General features: G+C 43.4%; 1 protein-coding gene and 1 non-coding gene across 4 annotated transcripts in view; both read left to right on the forward strand.

Moving 5' to 3' along the window:
* LOC132233355 (colorectal mutant cancer protein) overlaps nt 1–19,443 on the forward strand; it is a 238,117-nt gene that overhangs the window by 110,521 nt on the left and 108,153 nt on the right. Inside the window, exon 2 of one of the 3 annotated variants that reach the window (XM_059693892.1) lies at nt 2,120–2,223. The exons of the other annotated variants lie outside the window; for them this stretch is intronic. Coding sequence (XP_059549875.1) covers nt 2,161–2,223 — 63 coding nt within the window. The 5' untranslated portion in view covers nt 2,120–2,160. The remainder of the gene's footprint in view (nt 1–2,119; nt 2,224–19,443) is intronic. 3 annotated transcript variants of the gene reach the window in all.
* On the forward strand, nt 9,498–9,633 carry LOC132233972 (small nucleolar RNA SNORA43). The gene has a single exon (XR_009452811.1). It is a non-coding gene; the product is annotated as a small nucleolar RNA SNORA43 (small nucleolar RNA).

Consider the following 19,443-nt stretch of genomic DNA (forward strand, 5'->3'; position numbering starts at 1 on the left):
AATAGGTCAATCGAGGTGCTCACCATCACTATGGAGACTGGCATGTGCTTAGAAAACTCACTATGATCTGTGTTGGACGGTGAAAGGAGGTATCAAGTGCTTTAAATTTTCATGTGAGTGTCTCCACATAGCTTTTTGAGCTCTTACCTTTTGAAGCTGGAGGGTGGGTGTCTTATCAGTCTTTTACTTCCACGCCTAACAGAATGCCTGACACCCAGCAGGTTCCCCAGTATGTGTGTCTTGAATGAATCACTCCCCATCTAGTTAGCAGAAATGATGTGGGCCCAATTAACTGCACTCTATCCCTGGTCTGGCTGGAATGCTCTAATGGAAGCACGTTTTGAAGCTATGGAAGGCAGGAGAGAGCACCTGTCACATAAGCCTTCCAGTAAATGCTGACGGAATGAAGAGACTGCATAATGTGGGCAAGCAGCGTATTCCCTTCTCTCCTATAAAAACCTCCTTAAAAGCATTTCAGCTGAGGGGATCTCCCCCAGTATAGAAACTAAATTGACAGGTAAGGAGTAAGCCCAGAGCAAAAGAGGCTGCTATCTTGTAAACACACAAGGGCACGTCCAGCAGGATCCAGTGAGCTGACATGGAATACAGTGTGGCCCTGCCTTGTACCCGCAGCAGGGCCTCTGGCCAGTGGTTAGGAAAGAACAGATGAGCCACAGCTGACAGGGAACCCACCCCCGCCCCCCCCCACCCCCACCACCACCTGGTGACTGGTGTAAGCATCAGGACCTGGTGGAGCTCGGAGTCTGTGGTGGGGCTGCAGTCACATAACCAGTCTCAGCACAGTGACCAGGAGCTCGTTTCATTGTCTTTTTTTTATGTGATTTTGGCTTTGCAGCTGTGGCTTTTACATGTGAAGAAGGGAACTCTCCGGGTGGATGATACTCATTTTGGTTTGAGGGTTGCCTTTTGAGGTTAATACTGTAACCCTAACACCTCACATTTTTGTCAACTTTGTCACTATTTCCATTCATTCATACACTTCCTTTCTTTGAATCCTTGGGGAATGAGGAGGGTGTTATTCCCATTCTGTATCTGAGGCCCAGAGAACAAAGTCAGATTTGACCCATTCTTCCTATGACAGTGCACAGTCAGGATATGGCGAAGGCCACTGCGCATTTTCTCTCATTCACATTCCCTGTCATAGTTACAGACGCAAGGTACTTTCATCATTGAATGTTACCAGTTTTGTCTTTGGAGTTCATGTGTGTTGTCTTTTATTTTCTTAAATATTGACTTCAACAATTAAAAACAAGGGAACAGCCAAGCTAACTTTCTTTCTAGTCCAAATAAAAGTATAACTTATCAGAATCCATTTGTAAATTCTCATGCCGATGTTTCAGGGCTGGTCTTGGTATGCCGGCAAATAGGGCTGGTCAGAAATGTGCCTAGCATGGTCCTAAAGAGGCCTGTGTGCATCCAGCATATTCCGTTAGCAGCAGCTCAGGAAAACTGCTTCTTGGAAATCAAAGTTTCCCATCAAAATCTATCGTCAGGAATTCTCTAAATTCGGCCACGGTCTAGATCAGTGGTCCCCAATCGATGGTCCGTGAGGTCTGAAAGGTTGGCGACCACTGGTTTAAGGAAACTTTTGGAGCAGCAGTTGCCAACTGGTGGTCCGCGGACCAATGGTGGTCCATGAGGTCTGAAAGGTGGTGACTGCTGGTCTAGATCGTCTGTTTTGGATGGTTTAAACTAGGTTGTCTTTAATGGTGTCATCGGTTCATAGAGATATTCATTGGTCTCAGTGTAAAACTTGGAGCTTAGAAGAATGCATGCCGGTTTTCAGAGCACTGCTACATGAATGTAATCAATTTGGCAAGTGGACGCTTGGCTCTTCAAAATTAGAGGTGGCTACTCAGGATGACTTCAGATCAAATTGTAAACAGGGGTAATGATGGCTTGCAAAGTAGGCTGCTGAATGCAGGATAGACAGAACATAAATGACTTTACATAATTACACTTTTTCCTGATTAGAAAAGTAATTCGTACCCACCGTGTAAAATATAGAAAGTCAGAAAAATACTAAAACCAAAATTACCTAACCTCTCACATCCAGATATGTTTGAACATTAATGATTTACTCTTTTCTCTTGTGTAGATAAAAGAATGATCTTTGTTACACTGTTGAAATCCTAACATATGTGGGAATGTGTATTCATCTGGGGCAAGAAGGACCGGCAGAATAAGCATTTCTCATGTCCGGTATAGTAATTTTTGTTAAGCACCTGATTGTGGGCCACACCCTTACCTGAAAGTTGAAGAAGACAGAGCCGCAAACGAGAATATTCTCTTGTCTATTTACTCTCATCTCCCCCATGTAGCCTGAACAGGGTTGAAAGCAAAAGGGTGAGAAGGAGGAAATCGCTACTCCTGCCTGGGAGGGGGCAACGAGTGTGCTCTGCGAGTAGGTTCTCTATGCAACATATTCCATGAATCTGAATCAAACCATGTTTATTTGTCTTCATTAAATATCAGCTAGCAGCCCTGTACTGAACACTTAAAATGTATGAGGTTATTACATTGAAAGCATGGGAGACAGGATGGAATTGAAGAGGAAATAGAAAGAAGACCAGAGACAGAGGCATTAGGAAAGAGGAACTGGCAAATTCAAAAACAGGTCGGAGATGAGCAGAAGCTTGTGAAGAAATGGTGCCGGGAGGACAGTGTGACGAGCGCATCTCTCCAAACACAGGGAAGGGGTGTCAGGCCACTGTCTCCATTCTCTGTAAAAGTCACCTTTGACTAAACTTCTTGGGTGAGCGTAGAAATAGCTAGGGAGTGTTTCACACATCATATGAAGCTACTTTTTCAGGTAATGCAGAGCCAAGATTTATGTATGCTTAAGTATAGCTTAAGTGAACCACACCCAAAGCCCTTGGCCAGGGACAGCATTGGGCTGGGCGTTAAATGTGCTAAATCATTTGATCCTCGCTGTACCTATGGTAGCTGGGCATGGCGTTCACCGGTGGAGCTGGGATCTGAACCCAGGTGTGCCTAAGCTCTTGTCAACACTGGCAGGCCTCGGCTCTCCAGTGTGAGCCATAATAGGTGGCATATCCTTACAACATGCACACGGTTGCTAATTGGGTTGTTGAATTTTATAGCAAAATCCTACTGAATTCACTTGTATCCTTTTGTCTTGTAGATACTTGTATATGATAAATTGGTAAAGGGGAAGATACTAACATTTTAGAAGAAATCAATAGACATCAATTCAGCTTGTCTCAATTTAATGAAATCCTGCTACCTACTGTTGTAAAAGGATCAAAACTCAACCACAATGGGAACCAAACAACCTTAACTAGTTTGGGGAAGAATTTCCCTTGGATTTTCCCTACAAGGAAAGTGAAGCCAGTCACATAGGCGCACCCAGCCTTGCCTGAAGTAGCTCTCGTGTTACCAGCAGCCAGTGTACTTGCCTCTAACAGCATTTGAGAAGACGAATGTTCCCAGTGCTAGGCTGCAAATGGATTAAAGCAGTGTTGATCCTCATCTGTCAGAACAATTAACATGAGTAAAATACTTGCCCTACTTAAAGCAGATGGAGGGAGGGGAGCAGGGGGGAGGAAGGTGCTCTGTAGTACTGCTCATAAGATTAATGTTGCTATATGGGCAGCAGAAAGCACTGGATTTACTTTTTGAACATTACATAGATTTACAGGGATGTCAGTTATCGCTGAAAGCACAGACTGTGTTCTTAAAGGGTCTCTGTAGGGTATTGAATGAGGCAGGGAAGAGGCGTGGGGGGGGGCACATGAGATAGATAGTCTTTTTAACAGTGAAATATGACTTGTTGACCATTTTTTCCTTCTCCTTATTTTTAAGCTCTGCCGAATTCAAGGCTTAACAGTAATCTGTCTTCTTAGAGGATATATAAATATTGTTGTAAATTGTTTTGGTAAAATAAATGACCAACAGAAATAGGGCTGCACTGACTTGAGACCCATCTGTGTGTTTGCAGGGAGACCAGATCCCATTGCCCTCCACTGACACAGGGTCCGTGCTACTAGGGCAGGAGAGAAAGAAAACAGCATATTAATTAAGATATCTAGGAGGATTTTATTACCCTTTGACAGTGGCAGTGGAATGGGAAAATTGTTGAGGTTAGCAGAAGAATGATAGAAGATGACAGTTGTGTGAGAAATAATATTTACATGAGTGCTGAATCAAATTTTAATTATAAGAAACTTACCGAAGAAAGAGTCAGGTTGTTGGCTGAAGTCAGCTGTCACTGCAAGGCCAGAGCTGGGGGTGAGGAAGGAGTATTATTGAGTGACTGCTCGTCATGGACACAGATTCTACTATTCCTTCAGATATGCTCCCCAAATGTCCCTCATAGACGTTCTGCCCTGATAGCCACTTCTCCCCTTGTTTGTTTCTCCTCCTCTTCCTTCTAGTCCCCCAGCTATTGGGGAAGGTGAAAATCCTCTGCGGGCTGTCATGGCTTTCAGGTTAAAATCTGGCGCCTAGCCCCCTTCCTGGAAAAGCGGCTGTGCCCTCAGATACCGAGATGGTCCACTCACCGCTGCGATATCCCGTTTCTGAACAGGGACAGCTCACGGGTATAGAGTCTTAGTTAACCGTCTGAGAACCAAGAGTAACTCTACAATTGCTTTTCTCGTGTCTGCCTTGTGTTTGCCCCTGGCCTGTGTAGGTTCCTGTTTATCTTTATTTCAGCAGCATCTCTTCCTTTCTCGGTTCTTCTCTATCACCACATGCTCATTCCTCTTTGTATACCAGGCGTGTGCTTTGATTTGTACGCCCTTTTTTCGTAACGACACTAGCCATGGTTTTAAATATCGCTCACGTGGACAGTGTCCCAGCCATGCATTTTTTCCAGGTTCTTTCAGGTACTGAAATAATCCTCTAAAATGAAGGAAAAAAATTAATTCTGTTCTAATTTTCTTAAAAAGTGATATCTCTTCTATTTGTTTTATGTGTCTGTTACAAACATTAGTTAAATTAATGCAACTTAGAAACTACCTAAATATGATTAAGAAAATTATAATGTATTTGCTTCATGGCATTTACTCAGTCATTAAAATTATGTGTATGAAGACTGTGTAGCCACTTGGGAAAACTACACAGAATAACACTGATTTGGCAATATATGTATGTTCTTTTTTTAAAAAATTTTGTTTTATTGCTTAAAGTATTACAAAGAGTATTACATATGTCTCCTTCCCTCCCCCCTTGACATTCGTATGTATGTTCTTATTATAGCTAGTTTAAAAATATATAGATAGATAAACAGATAAAAATTGGAAGGGACCATGGAGAAATAGCTTTTACAATTGTGATTTTTTTTTGGTCTAATTTCTTCATATAAAGTGGTTTTAAGGCAAAATATACTTAATGTTGACACTGTTTAGCATCATAAGCAGACACTTATAATTGATTTGGATGCTTCCTTTTGTTTTTCTGTTGTGCGGCTGAGAGTCCTTGCATGACCCTCTAGCTCCAGGTTTTCCATCCTTGCATACCTCCAGGTTTTATGGTTTCCTAAGCACTGCTGAGTGTCCACATTGCATAATTGTGCAAATCACACAATGACCTTCGGTTTCTGGCTTCACTTTTCCATAGTTCCCATTGCCCCAAACAGAAGAATTGATTCATGTTAATCTTTAACATACATGTATTCAATACTTATATTGTGGCAGGCGCATTGCTGGGTGTTATAAACCAGTGAGGCTTAATCCCGCTCCTCAGGGCATTTACAGACCCAGGGGTGGAGGCCCAAGAAATGAAGCCATGAGTACTTTGGCAGATGCTGTGATAGGATTGAGAGAGGGTACATGGGAGTGGTGCCCACCAGGGCTTAAGAAGTCTTTCTAGAGGTCACCTGAGTGAGACGTGGAGTTCAGTGGCATTGGGGGGGGGGGGTTGGGGGGGTCATGATTTATCTGGAGAACTGCAATTGGTTCAGTATGGCCAGAGATGAAAGCTTTGAGTAGGGAACAGTCCTTAGGCCACATTAAGAAATTTGGACTCTACCTGAGGGTGGAGTCTATTCAATGGCTATTGAAGGGTTGCTGTTTATTTTTAGTTATCTTTTAGCAAGAAAAGTGATATACTCAGCATTGCACTTTAGAGTGTTGGGCTGGCTTTAGAGAACAGTGTGGAGAGAAGGCTAGAGGAGGAAAACCAGTTAAAACACTGTTGTCGCAATCCAGGTGAGCAGTGGAATCCCGAGCTAGAGTATATGGCAGGCCGGGGGAAGAGTGGACAGTTTCCAGAGAAATGGATGAGGTAAGATCAACAGAAATTAACAGTAAGAATGAGGATTAGGGAGGAAAAATTCGAAAAGGATGCCCGAGTCTCAGGCTTAAGCAAGTAGTCATGTGGAACCTGGCTCTTGGCACTTATCTGTTCCCTTGGTTGAAGGAGACAATAGAGCAGCATGGTGGATGTGTGTGTGTTGGGGAGGGGGTGTTGGCTGGCAAGGGAAGAAGGCAGTTGCGTTTGGAGTGCGGCGAGTGTGTCCCTTTGGGCACAGAGGTGTGGTGGGCAGCTGAACATGTTTTGAGCACAAGGGAGCTGTCACCCACGTCTATTGGAGTTGAGATCAGTGTCATACTTCTGTGTGGGAGACACATGCGAGAGCTTCAGTAGTAAATGTGTTTACCCTGAGGATTCTGCTGGCAACCGTCGTCTTTGGAATTCCAAGTGCCAGCAGCACAGCTGCTAAACGTCACTCTTCCGATTGAAGGGTTTCCTAGCGGTTGCATTCAGGGCGCGTGTCCTCTTTGTCCTTTAGCTGCTGGTGCTGGGCTGTCCATGAAATCCTTGGGAACCCAGGCTGACCCCATCCAGTGGTACAGCCTTCCTGTAGTAATCCCCCTCCTTCCTACCTGGTGTCTCAATGTACAAGAAAAGGGACTTTCGGAACTGTGTCTCAGGGAGAAATCCAAAGGCAGAGCCCATTTCAACAAATGTACCCATTATAACAGACACTTTGTCGAGAGCTGGAGGAAATAATTGTCGCTTAAATTGTTGAATGGTTACTTGAACTTGACTTTTTTTAATGGCAAAGTCTGCTTCTTCCAAATCAGCACAGGATGTGGCTGTGCAGGCTTGAGAGAAAGCGATCTGCTCCTGCTGGTTGGGAGTAGGAGGTGGGGGAATAGGGGCAGGAGACATGGGAGTATGTAACGCAGTGGTGTTCAGACATTTCGAAAATCTATATCCATGGTGATCACAACACACTAAATTTATTTCTAGATTCATTTATAGGTTATGACCTAGAGGTTGAAAATACTTATGAAAAATACGCTAGGGATAGCTGACTGGGAATGATTTTATTTCTTCCTTAGAGTTGACTGTATTTCAGAGTATATTATAAGAAATATCATTGGTTGGTCTTTAATTTAGCCCCGGGTGTACTCCACCGAAAATCTCATACAAACCCCATACAACCTCCTAAATATTTTCCTGAGCAAGTCGAACAAAGCTTTCAAAAGCCAAATAAATGCCAGCAGCTGCAGCATCATCTCTACTTATCTGCCACTGCTCCCCCTCCAGTGTGAGTGGCTAATCGAACACTAACTACAGTAATCTGATTTGCATTTTTCCTGTCAAATGTGCCACTCTGTGAATAGCTGAATTGACTTAGTTTTCCTGGAATATGCCCAAATGTTGAGAACTGTTTAGGACCTTTCAAAACCATTTGGTCTGTTAGCTCTGTGTCGAGATAAGCAGAATAAATAAGTCCCTGAAATCAAAGGAAAACTAATTGTAGTACCTCTTTCCACCTTTGAGTCATCAAAGTTTGACCGTCTCAAGTATGTTCTAATGAGGCTCATTATTTTGTTTGTTCTACTTCTGATCATTCTGAGATAATTTTACATTTGCATTGTTAATATCCCTTTTCCCCCCCAAAATTTGTTGACACATCTGTTTATTTTCAAGAAGTTGTTAGCCTCTCCTTTCAAGAACAGAAACGGTGCATGCCCATTGTCACAAGCTGACATGGAAGTATACCCTGGAAAAGCCAAGTCAGGCCCTTTCTCACATATATGTGTCTCCCTACTTAACCTATGTCGAAAATTGGTGTTTATTCTTTAATATCCATCAATGCTTATGTACAACACACAAATATTCAGATATGTGGTAAATATTTTTATAAAAATAATTCAGACTACCTACATCCTAATATTAACTCTTTTTTAAACTTAATATAATATGGTTTTCTTGCTAATATGTCCAACAGGTCTTATTCTTTTTCACAGCTGCAAAATGTGGATATGCCACAGTTTATCCATTCCCTCCCCCTGTAGATAGGTGTTTCAATTGTTTTGTTCACTTTTTGTCATGATTATAATGCTACAACAAATATCTTTGTGAATATATCTTAAAACTTGTAAATTGTTAGATCAAAAGAGGTGCTCCCTAGGCGTCATAAATAAAGGAGGCGGTCCTTACCGGAAATCGGGGCCTGATTCACCTCTTCGCTTCCAGGTTCCACCAGCAGATTGATTTTTTACTAGTTGAGTCCCTTTAGCAAGGTGTTGGAAAGAAGATTAGTCAGGAACACTGATTCAGGCCATAATTTTGACTCACGATGCTCTCTCGCTACCCAGCCCTGTCCTGGGCCATTGCTCTTTAACCTAAATCTCTCTGAGTACTGACTGGATCTAGGATTTTTTTTTTTTTTTAAATCCTCACCCAAGGATATTTCTTTTATTGATTTTGGAGAGAGAGGAAAGGAGATAAAGAGAGAAACTTTGATGTGAGAGAGAAACATTGATCTTTTCCCTGCTGGACCAGGAATTGAACTTGCAACCTAAGTATGTGCCCAGACTTGGAATTGAACCCATAACTTTTTTGGTGTATGGGGCAACACTCAACCAACGAGCCACCTGGCCGGGTGGGTCTGGGGATTTTTGAAAGTAGTTTGCTGACCTCTGTACTCCTCCATGGCAATGATGTAAAAGGACCTCAATCTAGTAAGTTTCTGTAGTTCTCAAGCATGAATTCCTAATCTGATCATTTTAGTTCATATTAATCTACCCCAGTGTGGTTCTCCACTTCCTCTTGCCCTTTGTTTTGGTATTGCAGTAAGGAAGGTCTCCATCTTTGAAGTTGGTTATGCCATTGGTCATAGTTGGGTGCGATAGCCTATAAATCCACTGTATACCTTGGCTCAGTTTGTACACACCAAGGGCAGAGTTACAATGCTATGTTAGCTATTTTGAGTTACAGACACTAAGTTAGATATTTAGGGTCACTTGGATTTAATTCATTCGGTAATTATACTTGTTCTTGCACTATGCTGGCTGTTAGGAATCTAATAGATGGAGGAGCAAAATAGACATGGTGTTTGTCCTTAAGGAATTGAGTCTAGGTTAAGGAGATCTACCAAGAACATTACAATCGATTACATGGAATGTCCATGTTATTTTATGCGATCCAGTCTTATACATGACTACACTGATGCGGGAGAGTGGAAGTTTAATATTGTTCTAACCGCTGCCCTGCAGGTGCTGGACCTACCGGCACCACAGACACAGCTGCCGTGCTTCACCTGTGACGTTAGGGCACAGAGGAAGTGGCTATTTCTGCACTCAGTGCTCAGAACAGTAGGCACTAAGAATGGTTTGTAGCATGACATTCCTGGGAAAAAAAGAAAAAATATACATTGTTCTACCCAAAACCCTATGAGATTTTTTTAATCTTCATAATTCTATGTTTATCAATGAACAAATAGATTAAATATTTTTGAAAAAGCAAAGGGGAGATTTTATACTAATGCAACATTAAACATTCTAATACTATAATTTAAAGTAATAAAAAAGGACTTAGCAACATGGTAATGGCTACATATAAGAACAGTAGAAAGGGTTTAATTATTCAGTAGTAATAGGATAATACTAAATAAAAACAACAAACTTAGATTTGTAATTTACCTATGCAATGAAATTCCAGATAAGTAAAGATTAAGATGACTACATTCTTTAAAATCACAATGAAGGAAATGTAGGTAACTGTCTGATCTGAGTGGAGAAGGACTTTTTAAACAAGAAGCAGAGGGAAAGATCTATAAAGGAAAATATTTATTGAGACAACATGAGAATATAAAGCATTGATGTCAGGAAACACTATATAAATTAAAAAGTGAACAGCTAACTGGGAAAGAATATTTGCAATACATATGGGGAAAGGTTAATATCTGTAATACACATCAAACACTAAGAAGTCAGCATCCTGTCAAAATGGGCAAAGAACATGAACAGACGATTTAAAAATAAAGTCACATGTCCAATAGATTTATGAAAAAAAATTAACCTTAATAATCAAGGAAATGAAAACTAAAAGTCATCTTGGAACCATATGGGCAAAAAATATTTAAATGATATATCTATAGTTGTTGAGCATAAAGCAAAACAGATATGGCTGGCAGAAGTATATGCTACAATAGTTTATGGGGGTGGGGAGGCAATCTCTCAGAAGCTTTAGTCAAATAATTCCATTTTCAGGAATTTTTCCTATTGTTCTTCATTGCAGCATCATACAACAAAGAAAACTGGTAACATATCCAGTAATTGGTTGTTGGTTAAATTATGGTACATCCAGCATATAGGTAATTATATTAAGATGGACAGATGGCCTGTCTTGTAGCCTGGTTTTGTCAATATTTAAAAGGTGTGGGGAAAGAGCAAAATCTTATCTATCCCCCCCCCCTTTTTTTTAGAGAGTGGGAGGGGGAAAGAGAAGAACATCAATGTGAGAGAGACACATCAGTTGGTTGCCTCCTGAACTCAGGACGAACCTGCAACCCAGGTATGTGCCCTTGACCAGTAATCGAACCTGCAATCTTTCTGTGCCCCGGCTGACACTCTAACACTGAGCCACATTGGCCAGGGCACCCCTTCCCCTTTTTATTCAAATAAGCTTACTTAGAAGGGGAAGAGATGTACATGGGAAGTAAATATTTCTCAGTGATAACGCTGTAGGAAGTAGCTGACCACATACTGTGTGAGAGAAAATGAAGCATATTTCATATCTAGATGAATTGCCGAAGAAGCTAAGTAGTGCAATAACCTCCAAAACCTTACCCAGACTGTGAAATAACTTTAAAGAGGCAATTTTTGACTCCTGAGATGTTGACTCTGGCGGTTTTGTGGTCACCTGGACAGAAGCTGGGCCAGCCAGCTCTGAATTCTGTCTCATTTTTAAGTGGCACTTGGTCATCAGTATTAAGCCAGGTACCTGGATTTTTTGAGTTGAATTATGTTCATGTGGTACGGACTGTCCACGGGTATGTGTCTCTGTTGTCTTCCACTCCTTTTGTGGAGAGAAGTGTCCCATGTGTCCTCATACAGAATCCCTTTCCTCAGTAATTATTCTTTTCTTTCCCAAGGCTCCCACAGCGCCTGAAGGTGGTCAACCAGCATTTGGATGGCTTTCCATTTTACTTTTTCTAGATTAAGAAGTTCAGCTGATGGGAGGCGGGTCATAGGGGCAGGGAAGGGAGAGAGCCTTTGTTCGGTGAGGCTTCTTAGAACAGTGTCTGGGCTTCCTGGTGTGACAAGCAGATATCTCTGAAGCTCTCTGTGCCTTGAATCCCCACACTTTCTGGAGATTTCCTTCGCCGTAGCTGCTTTTTTCCATGGAGGTTGCCCAGTAATCACTGTGAAATGATATGGAACACAGAGCCACCAACTATGTTTTCTGAGTTAATTGGGTTTGCACCTGTTGCTTATCTGTGCATTTTTGCCCTTGTCAGCTGATTGCCAGAATGAAGCTTAGTACACTGGGGGCAGAAATGCGGGCTAATGGGTTCCAGAGTGACGGGACAGCTCTGTATTCCGTGCTTCTTCTTTAGTCATTAGAGTCATGAAAACGGTCCCTGTGTGAGGGAAGTTGTCTTGTGCCCTGCTGCCGTTATGCTCTGAAGAGCCTGTCTCAGGAGCTTCCTTGTTGACGTGCGCAGTTGTGAGTTCGAGGTTTTGTGTTGAAGACCGTCTGAGTGAGCCTCCAGGAGTTCACGTTCTGTGATTTGATGAGGTCATGGCCAAACACCCCTGAAAAACAGAAACGGTTCACAAGAGCATCCAGCATGTTTGAAACCAAAGCTTGAGACACTCATCCCCAGCACTTGGGAGGAGTCTCAGTTCAGGATGTGTTCAGGATGCAGAAATCCTGATACTGGGAGCCAAACATTCACTCTTTACTTTCTGAGACTCTCATTACTATGAAGATATTGAGGGTGACCTGGCAATATGTGGGTCCTAACCCCCCAATTTCAAGTCTTGTCCTTAAAGATCAGCTCCTCAGGGCTTCTGTGTGGGAGCAGGACACTCGGAGGTACTTGCTCATCCTGCATTGTTGGCCCCATTAGCAAAGAGAACACAGTCCGTAATGTGACTTTTTGTCAAACTTTATAAAGTGTGTTAGAGGTTAACACACCATTTTAAGGACTCAAGTAAGGGGAGCTGTAAAAGTCAGTAAGTACCACCTTGAACTGTTATCATGTATTGAAAATAGCATGTTTATAGTGCTTGTAACATGCGGCACTTATATAAACATTTCCCCATCTCCCCAGTATCCCTGGAAAGTGAATAGGGTAGATATTAACTTCCACAGAACAGATAAAGCAGCAGGAGTGGGCGGGGGCATGCAGAGATTGGGCCCTGAGGAACTTTCATTACAGGCACACACACACAAGCAGCCGAGCTTCCCATCATTCCTGTGGTGGCGGTTTGTCAGAAATTTTCAGAAATGTGGCTTCTTGCCCGGGAGATGGGAAAAGGGGGTGTTGCCCAGTTCTATAAGAAAAGGATGTTTGTTTCTGCCACAAAGTAGAAATGAAGTCCACTGAAGAAAAGGATAAAAGAAATAATGGAACTAGGTACATCCTACGGCTCTACTTGCCCTTGTTTAAAAGAAGTAATTGCTGGGAAGAAAGAAAAAACTTTAATATAGACACATTCGTTACTTTCTCTCCATGAACACCGGACCTACTGATGATCTTGTCCTCTAAAAAATAATAATAAAGCCACTTGTGCATCTTATTAAAAATCCTAAGAATTTTACATTGGAGTTGAAACGTGGGGGATCTATCTAATTCTACATAGTAGTTATGGCTGAGGTATCATGTACTTGCCGTGCCCAGAAGAAAGTACTTTACTTAACCGAAGTGAAGTTGGGCAATGCATAAATGCTGGAGCAGAATAAAAACATATCATTTATGCTGATCTTCCAAGCAGTGCCCTTTTCTGAATTGCCTCTTGCTGCTTGAATAGCTACTATTACGAGGCATTTTGTTTTCAAGACAGTCCTCTGATTGTTCCCCACTCTCACAGCAGCGCCTGGCGGCAGAGCTTTCCATTTTCTTCCCAGGTTATCCCACCCAGGTTCAAAAGGTGACCTGTCACGGGGGAGAGGGCAAGTCGATGCATTTTAAGAAACCACCCTTGTGTCTCCCCGTGGCCAGAAGGTGGCCAGCAATGAGTTTCTGAACTTGAACATTAACCCCTTTGCTCTGTACCTGAGCAGTTTGACTGAGTCTGAAAAGGGCATTCTTTTGCCAGAACAGCCTCCAGCTATTTCTCATGCCACAGCTCAACTCCGCCCAATTATCTAAGCTTGAGTGCTCCTGACAGTGCTGGGTTGGGAGGGTGTGGGGATATCATTACAGGAGATGATGCAAGGTGAAGGCTTTGACACATTTAGGTACAGAAATGGTGCTGCAAGGAGAAGTCTTTCAAAGGGTTCATGGTTGTTTTTTTTCTTGACCTATAATGCTAATTTAATTATCTTCTCTTTATTTTCCTTCTGGGTTTCTTGGCTTCCTTCAGAATTAATGGCTGCCTCCATGCATACGGCCCACCCATTCTATTTCCCCTTTCCCCCTACCTTTGATTTTTTTCCTCTTCCCTTCTTAGCCACAACACAGTAAGAGTGATGCAGGTCATTATCTCCTCTTCCCCTCTCCCCAGGTCAAAGGGCAGGTATCTGGGACAGTGGCGGTTCCAATATTTCTATGCAGGCAGATGCTCTGGGAAGGGGGAGACAGGAGGGGCTTGTCTTAAAGCTCTGCCTGCTTAGCCAACACAGTCTTTACACCAATTGGTTGCTTCTACTGAATGCCTACAGGAGCAGTCGTGGATATAATGGGCTGAAGCCTGCCTAAGATGTTGCTGCTGATCTAGCCCGAATCCAGGGGCTCTTTGCGCTACAGACTGTAAGGGGCAAAATGCAGTCCATGGAATTAGCCTTGCTACGAGTCTTTTGCCCTGCCTGCTCCCCCAACTCCACTCACCCACCAATCTATTTGCCCTCTTTTCTGCCACCGCCACCCACCAGGTGAGCTTAATAAAAACATAAAGACAGCGCAAAAGCATGGGTTGCCTGGCCTGCACCTGCTATTCAAATTTGGAGATTCAGGATTCCATAAACTGCATGTTTTGTGCATATGGCATATTCTGGAATTTGAACTCACCATAGGGGAGTTCTGCTTCATATTATCATCTTTCATAGCATAAATTTATCATTCTGTATACTCTATTAACCTACCTCTATGGAAATCATTTGACTTATGGGGCAGAGCTAATCTTTTTTTAAAGTTTTGTAAAAAGAATGTCAATAACTGTACTTCCGTCCATAAAATGCAGTGGGAGAAAGAAATGCAAGTATATTTTTTCAGGTTTCAAAGAACAGATCATGTAAGCACTGGTCTAAATGGATATGAAGGTACTCTTAACATCTGGAGCTTATTAGGAAAAAACACATTTTCAGCAAAATTTTAACACTCCACATTTCAGTTATCAATTCCTTACGGCTGTCTGGTTGCCATATTGATGCAAGATGAATAGTGTATAAGCTCCACTAGTCTTGCCGTGACATGCCGTGGTTAATATTGCGTTAGTTATGTGAAATGACTAAAAAAAGTTCAGCATAACCTTGTGGCTTTACCTACAAGGATACTCTCAGGCTCTGTGTTTTCCCCAGGAAATGATACAATATGTTTCCACTTTTTCTTCGTGAACATAAATCCATTGCCCAACAGAATACAGTATCTGGAATGAGGTAGGATACATTTTTAATTTTTAAAATTTTGAGACAGTTGGCAAATTTTGAATAATTTTGATTTCTTTTAAGATGGCAATTGAAAGAGGAAGTTGATAGTTGTAGATCAGATTTCTCAGCCCCTGGAAAGACTATTTCAAAGAGAGTTTAGATCTGTTCCACTGCCAATGGAACAGATCTTTACCTTTCGCAGTCCGGCCCAGTGATTTCCAACTGCTGTGCCTCACGAATGTTTAAAACATGCAATACCTGACAAAATATCTACTCACGGGCACTGGCCTCTTTTCCCTTGGGTTGTCAAATAAAAATTTAAAAATGACAACAGACAACACAATAGCCGTCCAGTGTGAATAAATCAAAAGTATGCCTCCTTTTTTTATTTTGTCAGAATCTTAGTAATTAGTCTTTTGAGTGCTATGAATTGAAAAAGGTTGGAAATCACTGCTCTAGCCTATTATTTGGGAGAGGAACCACTCCTTTATGTTGCAATCACTTTAAGTAAGTGTCCAGTTCTGTTACAATCATTTTCTGGGTGGCTCTCGCCCAGCGGGCGTGTGAATGCCATGGCTCAGGCCATAGGGCGGCAGGGAATGAAGTGCGCAAATCCTGTGCTCCTGTCAGTGTTACTCTGTTATAGGAACCGCTATTGCCAGGGTTTAAAAACAAAACAGAACAAAGCAGAAAACAAATAAGCAAAAGCTTACTTTGAGGTACCCGTGCTTCCCTTGACATAACCTCTGCTTTTCTTCGCCCCATAACCGCTCTGGGGGTTGACTCACCTTTTCTGCTCCGGTGCATCTGTTGGTGTAAAATGAGAGAATCATCAGGCTGGAATGATTCCGAGAGGCCATAGACTAAACACTCGGGCAGGGCTGCACCCGCATTATCCCAGAGAGAGGAGACTCGCCCCTGTCATGAAAGGCCTTCCAGAGGGGAATCCCACAGCCTGTGCTGCACCTTCTAAGACCTAACAAGCGTCACTGTCAGGGGTGACGGGTACAGCAAACCCGAATCCCCCTCCTGCAGCGCCAGCCCGTGGACCGGGCTGTGCACACTGCCCTCCGTGTGAGAGCACATCATGTGCTGTCGGCTGCCGCTAATTCACTTCCCACCTCGGAGCGAGGTGATCCCATTCCACGTCTGTGATATTTTCCTGGGAGCCCAGAAAGAAGCTCAATCTTTTTGATAAACGATGCTCTGGATTGAAATGGGTGGGAAGACAACCTCACAGAGCCTTTGGATCTCATAATCCTGCTAATCCATCTCAGACTGGCACTTGCATTTGAACGATCATATCGCCAGCACTGTTTCATCATTAGCATTTCAGGGTTTTGACCTCACAGGGCAACTCGCTCGGCCTCTACGGAAACTGCATCTGAATGCCGTTGTTTTCTGCCTCTGTATTTGCTTCTATGCCTAGTGATCGACAGGAACACTTCTTTAGCAGTGAAGCTTAGCTTTAATAGTTCGGGGGAATTTGGGTTTTTATATTGTTGAAACTGCAGTATTTCTAGTCGCTGCTGGATTTAGGCTTCCCTTTGACATCTTTATGTCGGAAATGGTTTATTCTTTGACAGAAATCTTCAAGACATTTTCTGCTCCCTGCCTTTCTTCTTTCAGGAAACAAAATAAGGCGGCTTTAGGGAATTTTCCTGTTTGCGTTCCAGTGGTGTGTCTGCAAGGAGGCAGAGAAAAGGAGTGTTGGGGCAGAGGTGGGCATTGCAAGGGACTCGAGGATTAGATGTCACCTCTCTTGCTGTGTTATGTTTGAACGAAGGATGGGGCCTGGCTTTGTGGGCTTGGGAAGATGTGCAGCTCTGCCCGCCCTTATAAGCCCAGGAGCAATTTAATTTGCACATGAACCTTCCCATATCGTGGGCAGGGAGCAGTGCCATACCCACTGCCATTGGTGGTTGCCCCAAAGCTCCCCACCTCCCGGAGCAACACGCAGCACTGAGCCCTGTCTGGGACCACGCGTGTGTTTGTTGGGAGCCACACGTATGGGCTGGAAGATGGTGCCTCCTCATGGGAGCTCCTTCCATTTAGAGAAAGTCTGAAGCAACTGATCAAACCTTCACCCAGGGAAACATTTCTCGCCTCAGCCCACCGGTGCGGCCTCCTCTTTACCCCTCCTGCGGTTTCCCGCCAAGGGAGGCGGGTGTTAGAGAAGAGTCCACGGCAGTCGCAGGTGGAGACCTCGTGTTGTCTGCAGCTCCCCTTCTGGGGTTAGTTAGTTCTGCCACCACACACACACACACACACACACACACACACACACACACACCCCGTACTTCATTAATTTCAGAATTAATTTCAGAATTAGCCTGTGAGATGGAGGGGGCAGGAAAGGGGAATAAATCACCTTATACGAGAGAAAATTGTCAAGGCATCTGTGATAAAAAGTGTTCCTTAGAGGGAAAGGGGGAAGGGGGCTCTGTTCGTTGAAATAATGCTGAGTTGTTAGGCACCTATCTGAGTTACATTGTGTTGTGGTTTCTAGAGGCAAAGTGGCAGGAAACCCGGAGGGAGAAGCGGCTCCTCGCAGGAAAGAGCCGGAATGCTGTCAAGCTGGCCTCAGCCGCAGTGTTTCGTTCTAGTCTGTGGCCACTGGCTTGTGTTACAGCTTTCATCGCTGTTCTGACTTGTTTGTGATTTGGCAGGGGACTGTGAAGTCTCACCCGGCCCTGGCCAGGCTGGTGCTGGCTGGGGAGGGCGGGGCACACCCTCTTTGGGGAGCGGATGGCTCGCTTGCAGGACCGGGGTCTCTATGGGTCTGTTTGGCCACAGAGCTCCTCTTGCCCTTCACCTGCCGAAGCTTCGGCCCTCCAGCGCACAGGGGGTCTCGCTGAAACTCCCTTCAGATACCGGTGGTTTCTCCCATGTGAGCTGTGTGCTATAAACCATCTGATGCTGGGCGGCATCCAAATCTGCAATCTTAGCTTCTCTGATTCCCTCCCTTGGCCCACGCCAGCTCTGTGATCTGCAAATGCGTGACCCCGGATACCCACAGTAAAGGAGATGCGGAGACGGCAAATGGGATGGGTCAGATTGCGAGATTGGGGTTTCAGATCCTAGAAAAACTTACTCTGCCTCAGTTTCTTTATCTGCGAAATGAGGTAATAATAGTGCCTATCTTGCTTTGTGAGAATCCAGTGAAAACCCATGGGAGGCGATTGCGTGGCCCCTGGCACACAGGAAGTGTGCAGCCAGCATTCACGGCAGGTCGTCCCTGGTGCTAGGTAGCTCTCATCAAAAGGGACATTGGCTTCCTTGCCGGGCCATTGTCAAGATTTGACGACTTAGAGGGGATGCTAATGATACAGTGAACTATTTGGTGAGTTTGCAGTATAGAAGAGAGTACTATATTAAACATATTGTTTCACATATGCTATGTTAAGTATATTTACATTAGAAAAATGTCTGACATATTTGCTAGTGATGTGATCTCTAGATGGTGGGGTAAGGATAATGTAAGTTCTTTTATCTGCATTTTCTAATTTTCTAAATTTATCCATTCCACAAATAGTGTCTGAAGTTCAACCATGTGCCAGGCACAGTTCATCTTGTTCGTTGGCTATTTTCCCAGTTTCTTGACATGCCTGCCTTCTTGGAACTCAGAGTCTCATGGGGGAATGAATCAACCAGAAACCTGTATAATATATTGTCAAGTAGTAATAAGTGTTATAAAAAATAAAGAGTAAAAGGATAGAGAAGGGGGGTTGCGGGTAAGGAAAACTTGTTCCAGGTGGTTGGTGGAGATGACAGGAAGGCAACCTGAATGAATTGAGGGAGGAGTGAGTATTCATATGGGAAATTATGATTCCTATGTTAAGCTGTTATATATAGTTCTCTATTTTGTTGACAACATGGTGTATTATGCATATCGTGCAATTTGCCCGACTAATCATTTTTTTATTATGAACAAATCTTTGTGCAGATCCTTGCTTATAGTAAGCTTTACCATTTAGATACATTCTTATGATAACTGATTTTGGGATCACTGTACATGTCCCACTTGGTTCTTGATCCTCTCTTACCTCATGATATGTAAGCTGGGGATGGGGTTACAGACCGGGTCTGAGGCTACTCCAGTTTCTAGGCTGTTTAGGATTAATGCGTTTGCCTGCTTACCTGCAGGCCCGGCCAGGGTGCAGGCAGGGAGCAGCTGACTCACTTGCACATGTTGAAAGGCAAAGTGTAGATTACTGTGATGAATGTGATCCGGGCCTCCGTGTGATGAGTCAGCCTGATTGCTTAATCAAGGTTTCTGTAAACAAGGAGAGAGCATAGTAACCCATCACTCTTTCAAGGCCCAATTTTACCTTGACACTTTCTAGCCAGCACAAAGCATGGCATGGTGCTCATCATAATGAGGATGGTAGTGGTCATGGT

The sequence above is a fragment of the Myotis daubentonii genome, chromosome 4 (assembly GCF_963259705.1).
Source record: "Myotis daubentonii chromosome 4, mMyoDau2.1, whole genome shotgun sequence".
Taxonomy (NCBI): Eukaryota; Metazoa; Chordata; class Mammalia; order Chiroptera; family Vespertilionidae; genus Myotis; species Myotis daubentonii.